This window comes from Lithobates pipiens, unplaced genomic scaffold, assembly GCF_037356315.1.
Source record: "Lithobates pipiens isolate NorthernLeopardFrog02 unplaced genomic scaffold, aLitPip1_a1.2 Scaffold_23, whole genome shotgun sequence".
Taxonomy (NCBI): domain Eukaryota; kingdom Metazoa; phylum Chordata; class Amphibia; order Anura; family Ranidae; genus Lithobates; species Lithobates pipiens.
In genome coordinates, this window is record NW_027507785.1 from 268,280,448 (window position 1) to 268,306,369 (window position 25,922).

The window sequence follows — 25,922 nt, forward strand, 5'->3', positions numbered from 1 at the left end:
ATCTGCCGGTCAGACGTCTTATTTGCGATTGCCCGACGCGATGGAACTCAACCTTCTATATGCTTGATAGGCTGCTCCAGCAGAAACGTGCAGTTAACGTCTACCTGTATGAACTCTGCGAAAGAAACGGTTCTGGGGAGCTGGGTTTTTTTTCACCGCGCCAGTGGCTGCTCATGCGCGACACATGCAGACTTCTGCGGCCATTTGAGGAGATCACCAAACTGGTCAGTCGCAGCCATGGCGCCATCAGTGACATGGTACCTTATGCCTTCTTTCTGGAGCGTGCATTGCGTCGTGTCATTGATCAGGCTGTGGAGGAGCAGGAGCGGGAAGATGAGGAAGTCGCAATGCTGGATGAATTCCCAGGGGGGGCTACTCTATCTGAGACAAGTCAACAACAGGAGTCTGATGAGGAGTCAGAGGAGGATGGTGCCGGGGCGGATGAGCAGGAGCAAGAAGAGCATGCTTTAAACCTTTCTGGGATCCCTGTTGTGCGAGGATGGGGAGAGGAGAATGAAGAGGACGACATTATCCTGGATGATGAGCAGGAGCCAGGCCACCACACCGCTTCCACTTTAGTGCAAATGGGGGCCTTCATGCTCCAGTGTTTTAATAGGGACCCCCGTATAAAAAGCATGAGGGTCAAGGACCAGTACTGGGTGGCAACGTACTTAGACCCCCGGTACAAACACAAAATGGCGGAAATGTTACCGCCGTCGCAGAGGGCTGTCAGAATGCAGCACTTCCAGGCCTTGCTTCGAGAAATGCTGCATTCTGCTTTTGCGTGCGCTGGCAGAGGAGCAATTCCCACTCCCAGAGAAGGATTTGCGGGTACCAATCCAACAGCGCCTGCAAGAAGAGGCCGGTTTGAAGATGTGTTGGTGACTTCGGATATGAGGTCATTCTTTCAGCCGACCCATCGACAGGTGTCATCCGGATCCAGCATCAGGGAACGCCTAGACCGTCAGGTGTCCGACTACATTGGGTTAACGGCCGATGTGGACGCTCTGAGGAGTGATGAACCCCTAGACTACTGGGTGGGCAGGCTTGACCTCTGGCCAGAGCTTGCCCAATTTGCAATCGAACTGTTGGCTTGCCCCTCATCCAGTGTCCTGTCCGAAAGGACGTTCAGCGCAGCAGGGGGGATTGTGACCGATAAGCGTACTCGCCTAGCTCACCACAGTGTTAACTACCTCACATTTCTAAAAATGAATGAGGCATGGATCTCGGAGGAATTCAACACATGTGACCAGTAGACCATGTATATGTCTATAAACTATTTTTTTAATCAAGCACACAGACCTTCTTAATTCATTTGGCTCACTTCCTTGACCCAAAAAAGCACACCGTACTATATGCCCCTACCCTCCTCTTTGAAGAGGTTGAGCGGTGTCATATTTCTACTGGGGCTGCTTATGATATCCCTGTGCTGTGCTGACTTCCTCCTGGGGGTTCTTATTATGAAGGGATCACACTATCCCTGTGCTGTGCTGACTTCCTCCTGGGGGTTCTTATTATGAGGGGATCACACCATCCCTGTGCTGTGCTGACTTCCTCCTGGGGCTGCTTACGGTGCTGCTGTCAGTGCTGTATGTCACGGTGCTGCTGTCAGCGCTGTATGTCACGGTGCTGCTGTCAGCGCTGTATGTCACGGTGCTGCTGTCAGCGCTGTATGTCACGGTGCTGCTGTCAGCGCTGTATGTCACGGTGCTGCTGTCAGCGCTGTATGTCACGGTGCTGCTGTCAGCGCTGTATGTCACGGTGCTGCTGTCAGCGCTGTATGTCACGGTGCTGCTGTCAGCGCTGTATGTCACGGTGCTGCTGTCAGCGCTGTATGTCACGGTGCTGCTGTCAGCGCTGTATGTCACGGTGCTGCTGTCAGTGCTCTGTATTACGGTGCTGCTGTCAGATGCCTCTATCACGGTGCATGTGTCATTCCGGTATGTCACGCTGCTGGTGATCATCTCCTGCACCCTCTTCTTTGCCTACCCTGGTCCCTGACCTTCCCTCTCCTCCATTGCCTTCATTAGCTCCATAGTCCTGAATTGTTAGAACAATTTCCCAAATAAAATAAAAATGCTTGTAGTTATCGATCCCAAATTCACCTCATACATGTATTATGTCATTGTCCAGATGGTGGGACTACGTTTTACCCCCTAATAATTACCACGTGGCCGCAAATTCGACATGAAGGTTTGCAAAGTTCGCCTCCCATTGAAGTCAATGGGGCCCGCGGCGAACGTTCGGTTTCGCGAACGTTTGGGTCCGTTCGCATTTCGCGTTCGCGAAACGTCCCGTCGGAAGTTCGTCCATCACTATTCATTATTATACCACCAGCAATGTTACTAACTCCAACAGGAAGGGGTTGGAATCTGTGACCCACATTAAGTATTTTCATTTTTTCCCCCTCTGTTCTGTCCTTTAGATTGTAAATATCTATCGATCAAGCCTTTCTGATTTTTTTTTTCCAAACAATCAGTGTTGCTGGCTATAGCTGGCAACATTGATCATTGTATTCTAATGGCAGGAAAGGCTCCCCACTGTCAGAATACAATACCGCAGCAGGAAGGATTCCTCCACCCGCCTTGAATGTGTGGATGGGGGAATCAGCAAATTTTTTTTTTAACCCACTGTTTGTACATTAAAATTAAAAATGAAATATGTATGGCCAGCTTTAGCTCTAATAGATGAAAGTTATTTCACAGGATCAAGCTAAAATCCACACTCATCCGCTAACTGTAGAGTGCTTAGCGTTTATGCTTTCAGCCCTATTGTCACCTGTGGACGCTGGATGTGGACCTCCTGGCCTCTAGGTTCAACAACAAACTAGATGCAGAGATCCTCTGATGGAAGCAGTGGATGCTTTCATGGCTGAGTGGAATCAGTACAACCTGATCTACTGTAAACCTTTCATACTCTGAAACCCCTCCCTAATCTACTTCACTGGATCAAGATGGAGGGCATTCCAGTGATCCTCGTAGCTTTAAAATGTGGTACTTTGACCTGGTAAAACTTCTGGCAGGCAAACCATGGGCTTTTCCAGATCAATCAAATTTGCAATCCCAAGAACCAGTTTACCACCCTGCTTCACAGTCGCTTTAATGGAGTTTACCACCCTGCTTCTCAGTCGCTTTAATGGAGTTTACCACCCTGCTTCTCAGTCGCTTTAATGGAGTTTACCACCCTGCTTCTCAGTCGCTTTAATGGTATAGATGTTGAAGCCCATGTCTTGAGAGACAGGTGCCTCTTTAAATTGGTATTTCCAACGCTGTTAAAAGCTACAATGTCTAATTCCAGCAAGGTCTACCATTGCGAATGAAAGGCATGCTTTGCATGGTGCAAAGACCAAAGCTTTCACACCAGAAAATATGCTAGACCCCTCTGCATCTGGCCTAAAACATCATTTGCCCCTGAGTACCATCAACGGGCAAATGGCATCCCATTCATTGGTTAAGACTTTTGTACAGGGTGTCATATAGCATGTCATATAGCTCCTCCTTTGCAGTCATGCAAGGCTCTGTGGAATTTGAATCTGGTTCAAAGATCACTTTTTGAACCTATTGGGGATATTTCCCTTTCCACTCACACAAAGTTGCCTTCCTTTTTGCCATCACCTCTGGGAGGCAGGAGTCAGAGCTGGCAGCCTTTTTCTGTAAAGAACCCTGTTTGACCTTACACAAGAATAAGGTGGTATTGGAACTGAGAATCTCTTTTCTTTTAATGGTGGCTCAGCATTTCACATCAACCAATATATTATTCTTCGATATCTCTGGCTCCAGTTCATCTAAAAGAAAATTTCCTTTCACTGTCTAAATGTCGTTTGTGCCGTGCAGGTTTTTCTCTCATCCTTTCAGTTACTGCTTCCATTAGAAAGACTGACTCTTTTTGTCAGTCCTGATGGTTCCTGCAAAGGGGACTCAGCTTCTCATCACACCATTTCTCAGTGGCTTAGACCATTTTCTGCTTACAGTATGCTTATTGTTATGCTTACAGTCTTAAAGTATCACTAAACTCAGATCATAAAAAAATGTCAATAAATGCTGTCTTACATGCTGTTCATTCTCACTCAGTCACTATAAGATTTGTTTTCTGTATGCTGAAAAAAAACTTTGTTGATCCTGTCGCTCTCTATCTCCACCTTCTGTTCATGTCCCCAATTCAGCTATGGATTTTGCAGCTGTTGTGGCAACTCTGCACATGCTCAGTTTTCAGTGAGTTTCTATGCTGAGTATTTCCTCCCTGTTACATCTGAGCAGTCCATGTGACTATAGAGTCACACATGAGGGTGTATACATAGTGCTAAAAGACAGCCCACTGGGCTCTCCCTCCTCCTCCATTCCCACTAACCAGCTAAACACAATGGGGTGGGATATTACAGGCTGGCTATACACTATACGAAAAATCATCCGAAATTCGGTCATTTAGACAGTTCATTCGTTTTTTGCCCATTTAATGGGCACAAAATCGATAATCCTTGAACATGTTTGAGCTGGAAAAAAACGAAGGACAAGTTTGGAAATTTTCTGCTGAACGAACAATAAATTTAAACGTTATTGTGTTTCCTGTCCAAACTGTGTGAACTAGGTTTATGTAAAAAAACAAACAAAAAATGCAATCATTTATGTACACTGAACGATTTATCGGCCATTACATGATGGCACTATTGTTTGCGTTCGCGGCCAAAAATTTGTTTTTTGAAAATGGGTTTGGAGGATTTTTCGTATAGTGTATGGCCAAGCATTATTCGAAGACTCTAACTGGAGGGACGTAACACAGCCCTTGACTGGCAAAAAGCCGCCACACCATGTAAATTCCACAAAATATTAAAGATTGAATTTCATCTCTCTCTCTCTCTCTCTCTCTCTCTCTCTCTCTCTCTCTCTCTCTCTCTATATATATATATATATATATATATATATATATATATATATATGTTTGCCAATTTAAAATGTATTTATTAAAAGGACAATTTAAATTAAACAGTGTGTTTAGTATCACTTTAAGCATCGCATTCTACCCTTTCCCGTTAAAGCTCACTATAATAAACCTGTGAGAGCCTCTTTTCAGCATGAGGCAACTTGTTCCCCTGATTTCCAAGGCTACCATCTGATCTTCAGTTCACACTTTCTCTAAATTTAACAGGTGGATGGTCAGGCCTCATCTGATTCCAGCTTCAGGCATAAGGTGATTGAGACCCTTAACTTGGACTGCTTCTGGAAGCTTACTATGGCATACTGAGAATGAGAGGGATTATTCCTGGCTAGCCAGCTGATTTTTTTGTTTGCCAGTGTCCAAATTTTTGTTGTAGGTGGCAATATACCCCAGTTTTCTCTGAATAACTAAATCCCGTGTCCCTTAATAAATCCAAAGAAACAGATTTTACAGTAGGTACAAAAAGCCTTTTTTTTTTTTTTATAATACGGGGTGAAAACGTGTGAATCCTGGATGAAAGTTGCAAAAATCTTTGGGTAAAAATATTCATAAATCTACTACTGTTTTACATGATGGCTCTAACATTAGCTAAGATTCAGAAAAGTGAAAGAAACATGCAGTCTGTGTGGTTTACTACCTTCAACTGCATCTGACAGTTGGCAGAGCTCCAAGTCTTACAAACGTAGGTGAAAGTAGCTGGTAAACTGAATCTCATGTTATATCTTTCTTATATCTCCCCAGAGAGCAACCATTACTAATAAACCAACAACTGTTAATTTGCTTGTAGAGTCTGTCAAGGGACAGATTTCCATATTAGGGGCTTGGATCTCAGCACAAATCCTTTTTTCTGCTATTTATTTGCATATATTTGCAATATCTTTGTTATTGGTAGAATCTTCAAATCCTTTTGAAAACAAAACTGTGAAATATAGCTAAATCTACCCTAAATGCTTAACCCTAGCCCTTGTTCCAGTGCTATTCCCTTCTGCCCAAAGCTTTACAGTATAGGCAGTTCTTCAGCATTATCACATACATTGCAGGCTTATTACCCCTTCATTGTACATTAAGAGGAGAGCTTATGGCTGAGGCCTAAAGCATCTTAGGTGGTGGCACTGGTCTGGTCGCGCAGCTGGACTTCGAATAACCTGTCATGTACCTGGGTGTATTTGAACGGGGATGTTGCTGGTCCCGCAGCTGCAGTCTTGCTTGTTGTGCCACAGAGGAGCTCTAGAGTTATAGCTATGTTCTCTTAGTTTGATGCATGTTCTCTTAGTTTGATGCATTGCTCACTAGCCCCACCTGCTGCCAGCTGTGGACAATCTACAATCAAAGCAGCCCATAAATAGCAGCACTTCCCATCTTTCAGTGTCCGTTTGTTTGGACTAGCTTCCTGGGTGTTTTGACTGCTTTTTGACTCTGAATACCATAATTGAACTTCTGCCTGAATTCCTGACTACTCTCTAGCCTGCTGATTTTGTACTTCACTGCCAGCTCATGTATGACCTTTGCCTGCCTGACCAATCTCTGGATTTCGATCGTGTACCGCTTTGCCTGATCTGTTACCGTCCTGATCTGCCTGACTAAGTTTTCGCCTGAATCCTCAGCACACAAGCTCCACTTCACACACTACCTATCACAGGTACCTTACATAACCTAAGTATTCATATACCCCTAGACTAAATAAAAATTTAGCCCTTGCATTTCAAATAGCCCCACTGCAAAGGTACATTTTGCCTAATTCCTCGAGTTCAGGTTGAAAGTGTATGTCAAGCCAAAAACATGTTTCATAATTTGGGATAAAGTAGGGAAGGTTTACAACCTCATCAGACTTTTACTGCTTTCAGGGACTCTGTTAGAGAGATTTTCTTTGTCTTCCACTCTTGCTTATAGTGTTTTAGCAGACATGAAGTGAGGGGACATCTCCAGCAGCAACACAGACAGAAAAGTCTCCACACTGAACACCTCAATGTCTGTTGATGGGTTCCAGTATATTTGAACAGTGAGACCTTGCTTCAAAATGAGGTAGTTAAATTCCTCCCCTGTGAAAAATGTAAACAAAAAAGGAACAAACACTTTTGGAGAGAACTTAAAAATATATACCCACACACATAAGCAAATGTGACATCATGAGCCTTCCACCATAATACTGGGCACGCTATGGATCCCAAATCTCACAAGAACATACTTCACAATTCTATAGCATTTTTATGTGAGATTTAAATTCCTGTCAGGAATGTCTAGCGCTCCTGCTCTTCATTCCAGCATCCTGGTTTTGGCTATAGCATTCCCGTTGTCTGTCTGTCCAGATGCAAGGTGATTAATGTGGCCAGTCTCTGGGTGGAAACCAATTGCGATTTAAGACAGCCAAACCTGCAGTCTCACACTTGTAATAGCATGTGTACTACCTGATTAAGCTACCCGTTTGCACTGCTTGGATTGGATTACCCACTTTATGACCTTGGATCGGATATCAACTATTCTCTGAACTCTGCCTGCCTTTTAACAAATTTTTGCCCTGACTATTTTGAACCTTCCCTGTCTGTCTGGGATATAAAGTAGGTATTTTTTGGTTTTCTCTTAAAGTGTTTTTTTTTGTTTTGTTTCATGTGGGGCATTTACATGAGGGCATGGGTCTAATACATTATTATAAAGATGTTGTATAAGCAGTAATCACTAGCAGTCTCATGTAAAGTGTCTCTAGTCTATGACTGCCTCCATAAGCATACCCTCAGTCTCCAGCAATTCCAATATGCTCAAAGTCTCTGGCCATCTCCTGCAGAATGTCAGCAGACTCTGATCATCTTTTTAAGTAGGACCATAGTCTCTTGCCATCTTCTGTTGCATGTCTGCAGTCTGTGATAGCTTTCAGTATTAGTATGTTCACTGAGTATTTATGACCCTTCGGTGATGTCAGGGGCCACAAGTAAGGTTCCCTATGACAGGAAAGTTGAATACAACTGGTTTAACTAAAAATCATACTTTGCATTTTGATAGTCTGCTTTAATATAAGTAGATCCATCCTGGTCAAATGCTTCCCAGGGCTCGTCTGTTCTTCTTTACACTCTATGCTGTCCCCAGACAAAGCTTCTGATTTTGAAGAGTGTAATATTTAGAAATGTATTGGACATACAGCAAGAGGAAGGGTTACAAGTCAAATGAGGGCCTATTTACTCCCACAAGTATTATGAGGGAGAATGGGGGAAACAGCCCCCCTTCCTGGCCCTTCCTCTTTTCACCCCCACCCAGTCCCCTCCCTCTCATCCCCCCTGCCCCCCAACCTATGGTTGTTTTTTTTTTTTTCCTGTCTTCCACTCCCCTTCCTCACCTTCTGACCCTCAGAGATTGCCGACCACATTCCCAGCGCCACTCCAAAAACTGCCTTCTCCCACCATCACCCTCATCACACAACAGTCCCCACCATCCATAAGAGGTTTCCATTTCTTATCTGACATGCAAACAGACAACCCCACATATGCCAACTACACTACTCAAACTATATCTATTCACCCAGACCTGACAGGCTTAGATGTGGAACTGGCTTTGTTAGAATTGTCCTAAGTTCACCCCTCTGGCCCACAGACCAGGAGGTAAGCTTAGAGCTAGATTCTCTTGTCAGAGATCTTAGTGGTCTCTTTGAACGTCAGCTGCCATATGAAAAACTTCCTTCCCTGCATTGCTCATCTCAACAAAACCCAGATCTCTCTCTACAGCAGGGATCCTCAAACTACGGCCCTCCAGCTGTTGTGAAACTACACATCCCATGAGGCATAGTAAAACTCTGACATTCATAGACATGACTAGGCATGATGGGAATTGTAGTTCCTGAACAACTGGAGGGCCATAGTTTGAAGACCCATGCTCTACAGGGTCGAGATCACAATTATCTATTGCTATCTATGCTCCACCTGTCGGTACATCCCAGTTTTTTGAAGTTCTGTTGGTATGAACTTTGTACTTTTACGTTCATTTATTATGTACACACTATGTATACTCCAAAATTACTATCAATAACATTTTTGTGGAAAAAAAAGTCAAATTAGAAGAAAATGATGGTCAACTAGCTTTGCCTTGACCATCCAAGCTGAGTTTTGAGTAGAATGCTTCTGATACAGATATGCTGCTTAGTTCATTTTACAAAGCATCTGACACCACCATATGTAAATAGAAAGTGTTTTTATTCAGAGAATAAAATAATTCACTATTTATGGTAAGAGTAGCCTTTAAGAACTCTGAAACAAATCAGAAGGTAGTGTTTCAGGATTGATTAAAAGTGGCAGTTCACTTTCAGTACTGTATATTTACAACTTCATGTTGCCATGAAAAAATCTCAGATTTTCCATTACTTGCAGTCACTAAAACCTTCAGGAAATGCACTTCCGACACTAATTGACTAATATAAATCACAGAACAAATTATCAGTTTGATTTCAGTGAGTAGAAATCCATATGAATTAAGCTCCTTAGTTTTCAGTGACACGATTAGATTAGAATTTAGCACTGAACACACTTGAGTTAGGAACAGATTTCTTGTCTGTTCAGATGGGACAGTGCCATTTTAGAATAAATCAGTTTTTTTCTTTTAAAAGTCATGTATTGGAAAAAATGTAAATGTCACATTTTATTCCATGTAGTAACATCAAAGGCTGCTAAGATCCCATAGCCCTACAAGTAAAAGCTGGACTCCCATGACACAGTTCCTTATAATACATGATGGCTGGAGCCCAACCATTGACATACACTGAAGCCAGTAGGGAGTCAGTGTTTTTTATGCTTGTATACTTGGGATCTGCTGGGGAATACAACAAGTAAAATCAATCAGGCAATGATAAATGACATTCAGTGAACAAGAAAAAGAGTTGTATGCAATCCACTAAAGGCAGATTCAACAAGATTTTCATCAATTATGGGCGGCTTTCTACCCCTTATCACATGATTCTGTGCTGTGAAAGCAGAGCATGTTTTCTATAAAGGCTACAGTTTGCTCAATGTAAAGCTAGCCATAGATGGGTAGAATTTTGAACAATAATTCCTAAAAAAACTTCTCAGAACATTAGTTTCTCATTCATAACATTTTGTTTGTTTTTAAAATGGTTTTAAAGTTTTTTTTGGTACTTGTACCTACAGGCAATGCTGTATCTTGGCCTAGGCCAACAAGGCTCAGACCTAGGGCGGCACTGTGCAGGGAGGCGGCAAGAGAAGAGTCCCTGCTGATTTGCACTACACTTTTAGTGTAGCACCAGTCTTATGGGGCGGACTTGGTCTGTCGCCCCTATAAAGTGACCGCCCAGATGTCGTTATGCAGGTAGCTGGCGTTCTGGGGGGTTCTCAGCTACAGAGAGACAGATGCCATGTTGGTAGGCTGAAACTGTCTGGAGGAGAAAGTCACCTGACATGTCCGGGCCAGTGGAGTGAAGGGGAGGAGCTCTCCACTGTGTGAGGAGACCCCATATCAGGAGAGGTGCAGTGGAGACACATGAAGGAAGCCAGGCGGGCTGTAAGTACCCAGGCTGAAAGGAAAACACCAGTTGAGTGGAAATTTCAGAACAACTACCTAGCTGCAACTGGACTTCTAATCTGGGTAGTAGGGATGGTTCAGATTCAAGGGAGACTGAGATGGTCCACTACACTTAGGAGGTAGGTAGCAAGACTTTCCTTCAAACCTTTGGGTGATCACAATGTAATATATATATACTGTATATACTAGAAACCCCTGAAGGGGTTTCAAGCTTGCACTGATGCATATGGCAGTAAAATATTAGATACTCTTCTTCTTATTTATTGCCTTTGGGAGAGGAGTTGCAATGTATATTATATAACTTACCATAGATATCAGCTACTGGTAATTATATAGGAGGTAGATGTTAATGTTTATACAGTAGCTGACTAGATTATATATCATGGGGTATCCAGGGTAGAAGTAAAGCTACACTATTTGGGTGAAACTTGCATGGCACTTACCTAGCTGCCAAAGGGCTTTTAATCTAGGGATGGTGCAGACACAAGGGACACTGACAGGGTCACCTTTATCTGGTAGGTAGGTAGTAGGGCTCTCCTGCAATCCTTTGCTTGTGTCAGTTGTACATATTAAGGAATCTTAATTTTATTTCTGTTGATTGCTGATGAGAAAAATAAACAGATGGATGTATTTGTTCCTGCCCCCAATCCTTCCTTTGCTAAGTGCCTAGACCACATACCTTCATCACTGTGCTATATGTTTTCTGCTGCACCACTAGCAGGGTTATATCCTCTTAGGCCGCGTACACACGGGCGGACTGTCTGACGGACTTGGCCTGCTGAAACGTGTTTCAGCGGACAATCCGCTCGTGTGTGGGCTTCAGCGGACTTTTTCAGCGGACAGTCTGGCGGATTAAGTCTTTCGGAATTTCCGTAATATTGTCCGTCCAACTTTGGTTTCAGCGGACAGTCCGCTCGTGAGTAGGCAAGTTGGACGGACTAAGTATGGCGCATGCTCAGAAAGGATTTACACGGCCGAAGGTTGCATTGCAGTGTATTGGACGTCGTATTTCTAGTCCCGTCGTACGTGCTGTACACGTCATCGCGCAAGCTTTCAGCGGACTGTCTGTTCATCGTGTGTGGTCAAGTCCGTTCATTCAAAAGTAGGACGGACTGTCTGTCGGATTGTCTGACGGACTTAGTTGGCCAGACAGTCCGCCCGTGTGTACGCGGCCTTAGTACTCTCCATAAATTTGGCAGAAATTTTGTGCTTATTAGAACTGTATGCAACACTTTTTCTTTTCCATTTTGGATAGAGTATAGGGGGTTATAGCCCCTGTCGGTTTATTTTTTGCCATCCTTTTCCCATTGCGGAGATTTACCTTCATTTCCCGCCCCATAGCCATAGTGAGAAGAAATCTCTGCAAATTAAGGGAATCCATTGCCTCCCCCCCATCTTCCCCCAAGGCCCTCCAAACTAGTGTACCCACTGGAAAATGTCAGGATGGGTCTTAAACAGGAAGGGGTGTGACCTTGAAAGGAAGGGGTGGCTCATATTTAAATTAGGTGGGCACAAGTTTAGTCAGGCCTAGGGCAGCACAAAACCTAAATACACCACTGCCTACAGGTAAGCCTATAATAAAGCTTACCTATATAAACACGCAAAGAAAACCGGGTGAAGATGGAAGCCCTGTCAGCAGTGACAGCTCAACGCTGGAGGGCTTCTTTCTAAGGTACTCTAAGTATTTCATATTGTGCTCGTATGCGATTCATACAAGCACATTATGGCATTGTCTTGCGGGGTTTTAAAAAACAAAAGGTGCCGTTTACTACTGCTTTAACACTTGATTTTGAAATTAATGGACTGCCAAATGAAAACCACATATACTGGTAGAAATATGTTCATTCTAGAAACATTTTCTATCCTGCACCTTCAAATTTTCCCCTCACTATGGTCGAAAATAAAGTTGATTTGGCCCACTAATGATTAGAACAACAAACTTTCTTAGAATTTTCTCAAGAATTTTCATTACAAATTGGGCCCATGTATAGCCAGCTTAAGGGATACTTAAGCTTAGAGCCTAATTACACTTTTTGGTGGCTAATTTTTTGGGGGTGTTCTTAAGATGAGGGCAAGCAACAGAACCTGGCTAGTGGGAATGCAGATGTCAGAGGATGGGTGCCATGAAAATTAGACATTCTTAGGTGTTGCATCAGTTTTAAAGAATCTTTAAATATATCATGCCCCTTGTTTATGGGAAGAAATTGGAGCATGCTCATGCAATCAAAGGGATATCGTACAAATTATTTCTAGATGTATCCTTCTTTATGAATGAAGGACCATAGCACTGCATGCCATCATGTAGTCTGTATGTCTTTCTAAGTTAGATAACATATTGTTTTTTAATTGTAGGATTCAGAGATTTGACAACAGCAATGCTTGGCAGTCCAGCCATACACGCTGCAGCTCTGCAACAGAAAAAATAGAGGTAAGATCTTCCTGATACACATGTCAAAATATAATTGCTACACATACCACATAGAAATCATGCCTGTGTGTTCAGGTCTATTCATTATGTCATTATTTTCATTTTTCTAGGCTTGGTACATGTAGACCTGCCTTTCTCACTCTTTTTAAATTGTTGGAACCCATGAAATAACTTTCAGGTTTCAGGGAACCTTTGCATAAAATTGTTGTATCTACAGCTTTCAGTACATTCATGTAATTTTTTATCTGTTAAGTGTACTTTGCATGGTTTTCCTCTCCCCACCAACTTTAACCTGAACTTAATGCATTCTCTGCATTTATTAAAAAATGTCCCAGTGTTTGTATTGCCCCCTCTCCCCTCTTAGGCCGCGTACACACGCGCGGACTGTTTGCCCAACCTTGTTCGTCAAACAGTTTCGGCAAACAGTCCGCTCAAAATTTGCATGAGCGGACTTGCCCACACACGAGCGGACTGTTTCAGCGAACTGTTTGCCAAACAGTTCGCTCAACTTTTGAAATGAACGGACTCGCCCACGTAAGGAGGAGGCAAATCCGCCCATTTCAAGCGCGTGTACAGGTAGGCGGGGCCCGCGAAGGAGACGTCGCGGGCTCCGCCGCCTGGAATGGGCTTAAAGGGGAACCCCAATGCCGAAAAAAATCGGCGCGGGGGTTCCCCCAAAGTCCACACCAGACCCTTGTCCGAGCACGCTACCCGGCCGGCCAGGAAAGGGGGGCGAGCGAGCGCGCCCCCCCTCCTGAGCCGTACCAGGCCGAGTGCCCTCAACAAGGGGGGTGCCTTGGGGAAGGGGGGGGCCGCGCGGCCCCCCCCACCCCAAAGCACCTTGTCCCCATGTTGATGAGGACAAGGGCCTCTTCCCGACAACCCTGGCCGTTGGTTGTCGGGGTCTGCGGGCGGGGGGCTTATCGGAATCCGGGAGCCCCCTTTAAGAAGGGGGCCCCCGGATACCGGCCCCCCACCCTATGTGAATGAGTATGGGGTACAATGTACCCCTACCCATTCACCTGTGAAATAAAGTACAAAAAAAACACAACACAGGGAAAAAATATTTTATTGCACAGCTCCGGGGGTCTTCCGTCTTCGGGGGTCTTCTCGCCGGACTCCTCCGCTATCTGTGTGTAGCTCTTTTGCTAGCGGAGGAGTCCGGCTTTCTTCCTCCCCGCCGCCGGCCTCTTCTCCCGACTTCGGGGGTCTTGTCCCCCTCTTCGGTTCTTCTGCCGGGCCACCGCGCCTTCTTGTAGCTCTTTTGCAGGCGGTGGCCCGGTCTTCTGTCGCCGCTGCCTTCCGTTCTTCTGTCGCCGCCTTCGGTTCTTCTGCCGGGCCACCGCGCCTTCTTGTAGCTCTTTTACAGGTCTTCTGTCGCCGCTGTCGTCGTCGCCGCCGCCGCCGCCGCCTTCCGTTCTTGTTCTTCTTCTTCTTCTTCTTCTCCTGGAGATGTTGACTCGACGAGCTCTCCGGCCGGAATGCCAGGGACACGCTCCGCTGCCACTTATATAGTGACAATGGGGCGGTGTCACATGGTATATGTCACATGGGTTGGTCACATGGTGACCCCGCCCCCTTACGATGTCATAGTCCCCATGTGACATCAACCCATGTGACCAACCCATGTGACATATACCATGTGACACCGCCCCATTGACACTATATAAGTGACCGCACAGCGCGGCTCTGGCATTCCGGCCGGAGAGCTCGTCGAGTCAACATCTCCAGGAGAAGAAGAAGAAGAAGAAGAACAAGAAGAAGAAGAAGAACAAGAACGGAAGGCGGCGGCGGCGGCGGCGACGACAGCGGCGACAGAAGACCGGGCCACCGCCTGTAAAAGAGCTACAAGAAGGCGCGGTGGCCCGGCAGAAGAACCGAAGAGGGGGACAAGACCCCCGAAGTCGGGAGAAGAGGCCGGCGGCGGGGAGGAAGAAAGCCGGACTCCTCCGCTAGCAAAAGAGCTACACACAGATAGCGGAGGAGTCCGGCGAGAAGACCCCCGAAGACGGAAGACCCCCGGAGCTGTGCAATAAAATATTTTTTCCCTGTGTTGTGTTTTTTTTGTACTTTATTTCACAGGTGAATGGGTAGGGGTACATTGTACCCCATACTCATTCACATAGGGTGGGGGGCCGGTATCCGGGGGCCCCCTTCTTAAAGGGGGCTCCCGGATTCCGATAAGCCCCCCGCCCGCAGACCCCGACAACCAACGGCCAGGGTTGTCGGGAAGAGGCCCTTGTCCTCATCAACATGGGGACAAGGTGCTTTGGGGTGGGGGGGCCGCGCGGCCCCCCCTTCCCCAAGGCACCCCCCATGTTGAGGGCACGCGGCCTGGTACGGCTCAGGAGGGGGGGCGCTAGCTCGCCCCTCCTTTCCTGGCCGGCCGGGTAGCGTGCTCGGACAAGGGTCTGGTGTGGACTTTGGGGGAACCCCCACGCCGATTTTTTTCGGCGTTGGGTTCCCCTTTAAGTCCATTCCAGGCGGCGGAGCCCGCAACGTCTCCTTCGCGGGCCCCGCCTACCTGTACACGCGCTCGAAATGGGCGGACTTTCCGAGCGGGAACAGTTTGCTCATTTCGAAAGTAGCCTACACACGGGCGGACTGTTCGCTCAAACACAGTTTCAGCGGACAGTTTTTCGGAATTTCCGAAAGACTTTGTCCGTCCAACTGTCCGCTGAAACTGTCCGCTGAAAGCCCACACACGGGCGGACTGTCCGCCCAAACACTGTTCAGCGGACAAGGTTGGGCGAACAGTCCGCCCGTGTGTACGCGGCCTTATACTTATGGGTGGACTCCTCTCTTCATCTAGTAGCTGTGCCCGTTTGGAGTGGCTCTCTCCTCTCTCTCCGCTCAGAGAGGCAGCAGTAGGGGCAATTACACAGGGCAGATTTGAACTTCTATAAAAGGAAAGTGAAACACTGCGCTTACTTAACCACTTCAATACCGGGCACTTAAACACCTTCCTGCCCAGACCAATTTTGAGCTTTCAGCGCTGTCGCACTTTGACAATTGCGTGGTCATGCTACACTGTACCCAAATGAAATTTTTATCATTTTTTTTCCCACAAATAGAGCTTTCTTTTGGTGGTATTTGATCATCTCTAGGGTTTTTATTTTTTGCGCTACAAATAAAAAAATACCAAAAATTTTGAAAAAAAAATATATATTTTTTTTGTTTCAGTTTCAAAACTTTCTAAATAAGTACGTTTTCTCCTTCACTGATGGGGCTACACTGATGGGCACTGATAAGGCGGCACTGATGGGCACCAATGAAGTGGCACTGATGAGGTGGCATTGATGGACACTGATAAGCGGCACTGATAGGCGGCACTGATAGGCGACACAGATGGGCGACACGGATGGGCGACACGGATGGACACTGATAGGTGGCACAAATTGGCACTGATAGCTGGCACGGATGGGCATGGATGGGCGGCAGAGATGGGCATGGATAGGCGGCACAGATGGGCATGGATTGGCGGCACAGATGGGCATGGGTGGGCACTGATAGGCGGCACAGGTGGGCATTGATAGGCAGCACAGGTGGGCACTGATAGGCAGCACAGGTGGGCACTCATAGGCGGCACCGATGGGCACTCATAGGTGCATTGGTGTTATACTGTACTAATGGATGCCAATCAGTGCCAAACAATAATGCATGCCAATCAGTGATGCCCATTGTGGGCACTGATTGGCATCCATTATGGGCACTGATTGGCATCCATTGTGCTGACTGGCATCCCTGGTGGTCTAGGGAGGATTACCTTTTCCCTGGTGGTCTGGTGGCGTCCCTGGTGGTCCAGTGTGGGCATCCTCGGGGGGGCTGTGCTGATAATCGATCAGCACAGACCCCCCCTGTCAGAGGAGCAGCCGATCGGCTCTCCTCTACTCGCGTCTGACAGACGCGAGTGAGGAAAAGCCGATCACCGGCTCTTCCCATTTACACTGTGATCAGCCGTGATTGGACACTTTACCGAGATCGTAGTTGCCGGGTGTCAGACTGACACCCCGCAACAACGATCGCCGCGATGCGCGCCCCCGGGGGCGCGCAGCGGCTCATAATCCTGATCACGTCATATGACGTCCGGTCAGGATTATGAAACCACTTTGCCACCGTCAATTTGTAATAGGGCGGGCGGCAAGTGGTTAAACAAACTCAGCTTCTAACATTCAAACACACAAAGTTAAAGTACATGTGGAAACAAACAATGTAGCGCTATGAAAGTGATAATACTAGGAAACATTAGAGAAGGTTTCCTAGTAGATAGAGACAACCTGCGTATCAGGTAACAAACAACAAACTCCCAACTCGTCAAAAGAAAAAAGGAGAAAAATGTAAACAGCATCAAGAACAAAGTGCAGTGGTTGATGCAATGTGACAGAAACAATGCCTAAATGGTAAAACAGCAATGGGATCACATAACATAAATCCTCTGGAAACAAGCTATTATCAGTTCATCGGTATATACAGTTCATCAATTTAGACATAAATCTCCTTCCAAGATAAGTCTTCCCATATCAGCAAGGGCAGCCTGGACACCAACAGCAACAATCTATTTGTCTGTCGCACTCTCAGCAAGACTTTTTAGATATAAGGTGGATACTCTTACCAGAGCTGTAGGACCCGCATACCCTACGGCAGAGGGTCAACTGAGCTTGTAATCCTGGAAGGATGTGTCCCGGTCTTTGAACTTCTGACATGATCAACAGGCATGGCATACCTGGGAAAAGGGGATGGTGGTCCACCCTGGGCACAGACACCGGGGCTTTTTAGGACACACCCTCCTAACATACGTATATTGCTGCATATGGTGGCCTTCTAAGACTCAAGACCAAGCTCCTCCTAGGCTTTGATCTGTCACAGAACTTGGCTGAGGGGAAACTTAGAAGAACTTTCCTCACTGCTGTATGTTTGTAATGTGTCTGTGGAGTTTTCTGGGGAAAGGAAGGTTGGAGAGGTTGCTGATAGAGGGTTTGATGGGTGGGGGATTTTGCTGGTGGGGGGGGGGGGGTTGTTGTGCATATTGACAGAATTGACCATTTTTTATCTCAATTGTCTGTTTGTTGTCCACATATTGTCCCAATTTCCAGTTTGTTGCCCACATACAGCAAGTGGCAAGCCAGGGACCCAGCAGGATAGCGATGGTGATGCTTGAGGTGTATACAGGGGGATAGCTGTGGATGAGCTCAGGGGTCCAGTGATGACTGGGATCTGGAAGTCTAGTGAGAGACTGGAAGCTCAGTGAGTGAAGATCTACAGTGGATATTGTGAGATGAGTAAAGGACTGTTCTATGTTACCAAGAGTTATGTACAACTGCCGTTAGTGACTGTTGCAAGATTAGTTGCCATAGGAGACATCGGTCCTACCTATACAGAACTGTTATGCGGCTGGAGGCCTTCCACTGTATAGCTGTCTACCTATAGAAGTCTAAGTGTCTGCCAAAATTATTTAAACTGGTATTAAACCTAGAATCAAAAATGTATTATATCGCAGCTTACCAATCATTAGATGTGGTGGCTGTTTGTGTTTCTTAACATTTCCAATTTCCAATTATCATTGTATCTACTCAAGGGTGTCCTGGCCCTAACCCTCTCTCCCACAGTTCTGTTAAGAGACAATAAATCTCTTGTTTGCATTCAAAATGACTGGCGCCCATCATTTTTTCTCGCATTACATCCACCACGCCTGGTAAACTACTCTCAAGGAAGGATGTCCACTCTCCCTAACCCTTGAGGTCACCATTAGACCTCTGGGCCTCCGGGGCCTTGCTATATATACATTCACCGGCCACTTTATTAGGTGCACCTGTTCAATTGCTTGGTGACACAAATTGCTAATCGGCCAATCACATGGCAGCAACTCGGTGCATTTAGGCAGCTAGATGTGGTGAAGACAACTTGCTGAAGTTCAAACCGAGCATCAGAATAGGGGGGAAATGGGATTTAAGTGACTTTGAACGTGGCATGATTGTTGTTACCAGACAGGCCGGTCTGAGTATTTCAAAAGCTGCTGATCTATTGGGATTTACACACACAACCATCTGTAGGGTTTACAGAGAATGGTCTGAAAAAGAGAAAATATCCAGTGAGCCGCAGTTGTGTCGATGAAAATGCCTTGTTGATGTCAGAGGTCAGAGGAGAATAGGCAAACTAGTTTGAGATGGTAGAAAGTCACAACCAAGGTATGCAGAATATCATCTTTGAATGCACAACACATCGAACATTGAAGCAGATGGGCTACAGCAGCAGAATACCACACTGGATGCTACTCCTGTCAGCTAAAAACAGGAAACTGAGGCTACAGTTTGCACCGGATCATCAAAATTGGACAATAGAAGATTGGAAAAATGTTGCCAGGCCTGATGAGTCTCGATTTCGACTGTAACATTCAGATGGTAGGGTCAGAATTAGGTGTAAACAACATGAAAGCATAGATCCGTCCTGCCTTGTATTAATGATTCAGGCTGGTGGTGGTGGTGGTGGTGGTGTAATGATGTGGATTTTTTTTTTTCTTGCCACACAGCCCACCTGAGTATTGTTGCTGACCATGTCCATCCCTTTATGACTACAATGTACCCATCTTCTGATGGCCACTTCCAGAAGAATAATGCACCAAGTTACAAAGCTCAAATCCTCTCACCACTGGTTTCTTGAACATGACAATGAGTTCATTGTACTCCAATGGCCTCCACAGTCACCTGTTCTCAATCCAATAAAGTACCTTTGGGAGGTGGTGGACTGGGAGATTTGCATCAAGGATTGGCCAGCTGACAAATCTGCAGCAACTTCGTGATGCTATCATGTCAATATGGACCAAAATCTGTGGAACGTTTCCAACACCTTGTTGAATCTATGCCATGAAGAAAAGGGGGTCCAACACCTATACTAGCAAGGTGTACCTAATAAAATGTCCAGTGAGTGTGTGTGTGTATATATATGTGTGTGTGTATATATATATATATATATATATATATATATATATATATATATATATATATATATATATATATATATATATATATATATATATTGCAAAGTCTCTTTATTATCAGAAGTTGTATGCCTATAAATATTTGATAAAACTCTTCGGACTTACAAACTCCGATTGTAGAGGTTATCCTAGAACAGCTGAAGCAGGGGGCGGGCGGGGGCACGCACGCACTGGTACGAGCAGAAGAGACAGACAGAGAGAGGAGGGGAGAGAAGGACACAGGAGGAGCAGGGTGTGGCTGACTGAATAATGCAAACAGACCATGATGTCAGGGCTCAGCAGCCTTGATTATCGTGGTCTGTTTGCAAGGGGAAGTGTATAGCCGGCAGGATCAGCCAGGTGTTTCAGGTGATACAAGGGTCCAAATGACACAGCACAAGCACCATGCTGTATAACATGCTTTAAGGGAACATGATCTTTATTTTAGTTTTTTGGGTTAACAAATGCTTTAATGCTTTCAGCCTGGATAAAAATCCTAAAATAGATGTGCTTTTAAATAGTCCAGTAACATTGGAAGTAACATTTTAAATGGCAGTTTATGTCAAGATAACAATCATCTTTAAACTTTCATGATATCAGGTTGTCCTCATTAAACTTAAAGCGGAGTTCCAGTAATTTTTAAGTTCATTATAAATCAGTAGCTACAAAAAGTGTAACTGCTGACTGTTAATAAACAGACACTCATCTGCCTCACGGTCCAGCGATGCAGCCCCCCGACCCCGCGCTCCTCTCCCTCTCCGCGGCACCTGCATTGCAAGTGTGAACACCCAGCTGTGAAAGCTTGCGGCCAGACAATCTTCTGGGATCTGTGATGTGTCCCAGAAGATTTCAGGGAGGGAGGGGGAGAGAAGGAGTTGCCTAGGTGGCGGGAGCGAAAGTAGGAGCTGGGTACCTGTCAAATCTAGGTACCCGCTCCCCCCCCCCCCCCCCCCAAAAAAAATACATGCCAAACGTGGCAGGTAAGGGGGGCGAGGGGTGTTTAAAGTGGAAGTTCCACTTTTGGCTGGAACTCTGCTTTAAGCTGGCCATACACTGATCGAAATTCACCTGGTTCAGCAGGGACCAGACAAATTTCGATCAGTGGGTGGCCATTCCCGCTTAAAAGAAGTTGACTTCCGTGCAAGGGACATGCTGAAACTTTTTCTGGATGAGCGGCTGCAGCCAGTCAGCTGTGACCACTGATCAGTGTATTCTGACATTAACAGGTGCTGCTGTCAGAATACAATGTCCCAGTGGGGGATTCCTCCATTCATCTTGTTTGTGTAGATGGAGAAACCTGTTAGTTTTTTTTTTTTTCAGCCTACTGTCTGAATGAAAAAAAATAACAGTGCATAAGCATCATGGGAAATGTAGTTCCAAAACATCTGAGGTGCCAAGGTTTGCTGTCACTGCCCTAGGGCAAACAACCATTTTTCCACCTTCCTCCCGAACCACCTTATTTATTATTTGGAAATTGATATACTTTTTAAATCGGAGTTCTGCTTAGAAAAAAAAAAATCAAAAGTCAGCAGCTACAAATACTGCAGCTGCTGACTTTTAATAATCGGACACTTACCTGTCCCAGGTTCCAGCAAGGGAAGCCCCACTTGTCTCCCCCTCCTCTCTGTGGCACCAGCATTGTAACTGTGGGCGCCCAGCTGTGGCTTCACAGCCGGGGCACCCACTGTGCATGCGCATGCACAAGCCGCGCCATGCACCGCGACTGTCCGGTCAATCATCTGGGACTTATAACGTGTCCCAGACTGCCGAGAGGGAGGGGGGAGAGGTGATCTCCCTTCCGGTGCCGCGGTGCACTGGGAGGAAGTGGGACCTGGGTCACCTCTCTTAAAGCGGAAGTTCCATTTTTGGGTGGAACTCCGCTTTAAGTGAATTTAAAGTGAACCTGTGTTGACTTTTGTACAAGTTATTTTAGTTTGTTGATAAATCAATAAAAACGTAATGTTAAAGTGCTCTAAGCTGAATGCAGATATGGAAAAACAGACTCCTGCACATCACATGCATGGTGGCTCTCTCCAGGATCGCTAAACCCAGGGAACTCTAATATGCAAATAACTAATTGCAAAACTCCATAGATGGGAGGAGGCAGCGTCAAAACAACCACAGCACCACCTGTTTGCATATTCATTTTCCCCTGGTTTTAGATCTGTGATTAAACATGCAGGTACATTTAGGTACTTGCTTTAACATATGTGCCTGCAGCTCAGAATATATAGTTTTTTTTAAATAATATATAATTGATTTTTCAAAAGCAAACTGAATAACATATTTAGATGCCTGCTTTACATCTGCCTGCAGCTCAGAACATTTTTTAATATTATTTTAATATTGATTTCTCCTTAAGAAACTGAATATCAACTTTACCTGTCTGCTCACATATCTGGATACTCTAAGGAATATGAATATTTACAGTTCATATTATTTGGAAAATATTAAATATATAATAAATAATATTTATTGAAATCAAAGAAAAATTTGAAAAAGGACTTTGTTAAAGAGTAAATAAATACAAAGCTTTTTTTTTGTATAGAGAGAATAGGATTTGGAACCCCTGTAAGGTTTTTACTACTGTCTCTGCGGTTAGAGAGATTCGTTCTCTCAGTTTATCCTGTTTACCCTTATCACCAACAGTGAAAGAAAAGGAAAATCCCAAATGATGTTGTGACCAGAACAGCTAGAGAAGGGAAATCTTCCAGTGGGGACACTAGGTAACCTCCCTGGTGGTATTCCTGAGTGTGGCTCAGGGGGAATTTTCATTACCAAAAGCGGTAACCCCGAGCCACACTCGGGATTGCATTGCTTACCTTGTTACTTACCTTGTCCCCAGGATCCTGCGATGTCTCCCCGCTGTATCCATGGGCTATATCCTCCGCTCGATTCATCACTGTGCCGGGCTCCATTCCCTGAGAGCGTCACGGCGCACAGGGGCAGAGCCCGGAGTAAAATTTAAAAAAGTGAAAAATACAGCGAACTCACAATACACTATAACCTGTAATTCTGTGTACACACGATCGGAATTCTCGTCGGAAAAAGCTCTGATGGTTTTTCCAGTGGAATTCCAACAGAATTCCGCACAAACTGTCTTGCCTACACACGGTCACACAAAATTCCGACCGCCAACACGTACGACTGGACAAGAAAAAGGAAGATCAATAACTAGTAGCCAATAGCTTCCATCTTGTAGTTGAATCTGAACATGCGTGAGTTTTTGCGCGCCAGAATTGCATACACACGATTCGGTTTTTTCATCGGGAAAATTGAGAACATGCAATCACATTGTTGCTGGTGGGAATTTGGCCAGCTAAATTCCCGATGGAGCATACACACGGATGGTCTTTTGCTGGCCAAAATTCCGATTGTGTGTACATAAGATTACATTACTGTATCAAATCATTTCACCTCCCTTTTGTCCCTAATGCTTTGTCCAGTGTCCTACCTGCAGTTTTACATTATATATACTAACGTTCTGCCTGGAAACTTGAGAAAGTCCATAGCAACCAAAAATTGTCGCTTTTATTTCAAAACCGTTTTTTGACCAGCTAGAAAACAGTGATAGCACGCTCACCACGCAAGACTCCATTGCAGAAGAAAAAGCATGTTGAAGCCTATTTAAAGTTTGCTGCACAACATTTAGACAAGCCGGTGAAATACTGGGAGAATATCGTCTGGTCAGATGAGATCAAAATTTAAATCTTTGGATGCCATAATACCAGGGCTGGCCCTACCATGGAACCCAGTGTTACTGCTGTGAAAGGCAGCATCCAATGAGTGTTCAGCCCCTGCTGCCTGTGGGACAGTTTCACACAGAGCAGATCGCTCTGCTTGTAAGATCTGCTCAGTGTGTGACACTGTCATGTAATGTAACTGAATGCAGAGAGAGACCAGCTGTCAAAATTGAGCGTTGATGTCGGGGATGGGGGGGACCCAGCAGCATCAAACACTCAGCCAATGGGATGGGATCTGGGTGGGCCACTACGTGTATGTGCCCTACCCCCTTTCTTAAGCAGCCCAATCATTGGTTGTGTGTGATCGCTGCTGGTTCCTGCCCACCCCGGGTCCTGTCCACCCCCCAACATTACCGCAGAATTTTGACAGCTGATCTCCCTCTGCATGAAGTTACATTATGACAGTGTCACACACAGTTTCACTAGTTACACACTAGTGTCACACACAGTTTAGGCTCAGTGTGAAAATCTCTCTCCTCTGTCAGTGCCAATTAGTGCCACCTGTCAGTGCCAATGTTTCTAATCAGTGCCGTCTGTCAGTGCCAATCAGTGTTAATCAGTGTTTCCAATCAGTGCCACCTGTCAGTGCTGCCTAATATCAGTGCCAACCCATGCCACCTAGCAATGCCAATCAGTCCTGCCAATCACTACCAGTGCCACCTATCAGTGCCTATCAGTGCTGTCAATCCATGCCCATGAGTGCCACCTTTCAGTGCTGCCTATCAGTGCCGATCAGTGCTGTCTATTAGTGCCAATCAGTGCAGCCTATCAGTGCCATTAGTGCTTCCAATCAGTGCCACCAATCAGTGCCAATCAGGGCAGATCATTTCTGCCTATCTGTGCCAATCACTGCTTTCAAATAGTGCAAATCAGTGCCACCTATCAGTGCCAATCATTGCTGCCTGTCAGTGCTGCCAAGTAGTGCCAATCAGTACTCTGAGTGCAGGGGTCGGGTGATGAACTCAGCAGCCAGGCACATTGTCTATAGGGGCCGGCCTGGTGGGGCACAACTGAAATCTGTTGATGTTTATTAATTCCACATGCCAATCTTTAGTATAATAGGTAATCACCACACTATTTACAATAAACTACTGGAGGTAAAATAAAAGTGTCAGTAAAAGGCATACTGCTAAGCACTGTTATGTGTTCCCAAACCACAAAAAAAAGTGCAGCGCTAACTTACTGATCAATAACTTAACAATAATGGTGGAATCCTCTAATGTATGAAAATCTCAATAGGCTTCAATATTACGGGGGCAACATTCATCCTTGGGCCCAGGCAGCACAATGTCTTGGGCTGGCCCTGCATAATACACACCATGTTTGGAGGTCAAATGGCACTGCACATCACCCTAAAACACCATACCAACAATGACGTTTGGAGGTGGGAACATGGGGTGGTGCTGTTTTTTAGCATACAGTACTGGCAAATTTCATATTATTGAAGGAAGGATGAATGGAAAAATGTACCAAGACATTCTTGATAAAAATCTGCTGCCATCTACCAGAATGATGAAGATGAAAGGAGGGTGGACATCTCAGCAAGACAATGATCCCAAACACACAGCCAAGGAAACTCTCAGTTGGTTTCAAAGAAAGAAAATAAAGCTGCTAGAATGGCCCATCCAATTACCTGCCTTGATTCCAATAGAACATCTATGGAAAGAACTAAAGATCAGAGTTTGTAGAAGAGTCCCACAGAACCTTCAAGATGTGAAGAATGTGCCAAAATCACACCTGAGCAATGCATGCGACTAGTTTCTCCATACAGGAGGTGCCTTGAAGCTGTCATTACCAACAAAGGATTTTGTACGAAGTAATAAATGAATTTCAGTTAGCGTGTTCCATACTTTTTTCCTGTGTAATTTCATTTTATTACACATAACTTAATTTCCGAACTTATATTTTTTGCTTTCTTTGTATGCATGGATTGCATGGGTTGTTACCAACATGTGATGAAAATTTCATGTCAATAGCACCTTTAGAAATATATTTACCTAGAAAAATGGTGACATGTTTAATACTTATTTTACCCACTGTATATATACAGTGTATGTATGTTTGTGTGTGTGTGTGTGTGTGTGTATCTGTATATATATATATATATATATATATATATATATATATATATATATATATATATATATATATACTGATCTCAAAAAAGCAAGTACACCCCTCAGCTTGTATAACAGTGTAAATTTGCTGTCCCCATTAATGTCTAAACCACTGGCAACAAAAGTGAATACACCCCTAGGTGACAATGTCTAAATTGGGCCCACAGTGTCAATATTTTGTGTGGCCACCATTATTTTCCAGCACTGCCTTAACA

At 45.1% G+C, this 25,922-nt stretch overlaps 1 protein-coding gene across 2 annotated transcripts in view; it reads left to right on the plus strand.

Annotated features, from left to right (window-relative positions):
* SEC16B (SEC16 homolog B, endoplasmic reticulum export factor) overlaps window positions 1–25,922 on the plus strand; it is a 392,979-nt gene that overhangs the window by 52,350 nt on the left and 314,707 nt on the right. For both annotated transcript variants that reach the window (XM_077453184.1, XM_077453185.1), the window contains one exon: window positions 12,799–12,874. In XM_077453184.1, the coding sequence (XP_077309310.1) occupies window positions 12,799–12,874 (76 nt within the window). The remainder of the gene's footprint in view (window positions 1–12,798; window positions 12,875–25,922) is intronic.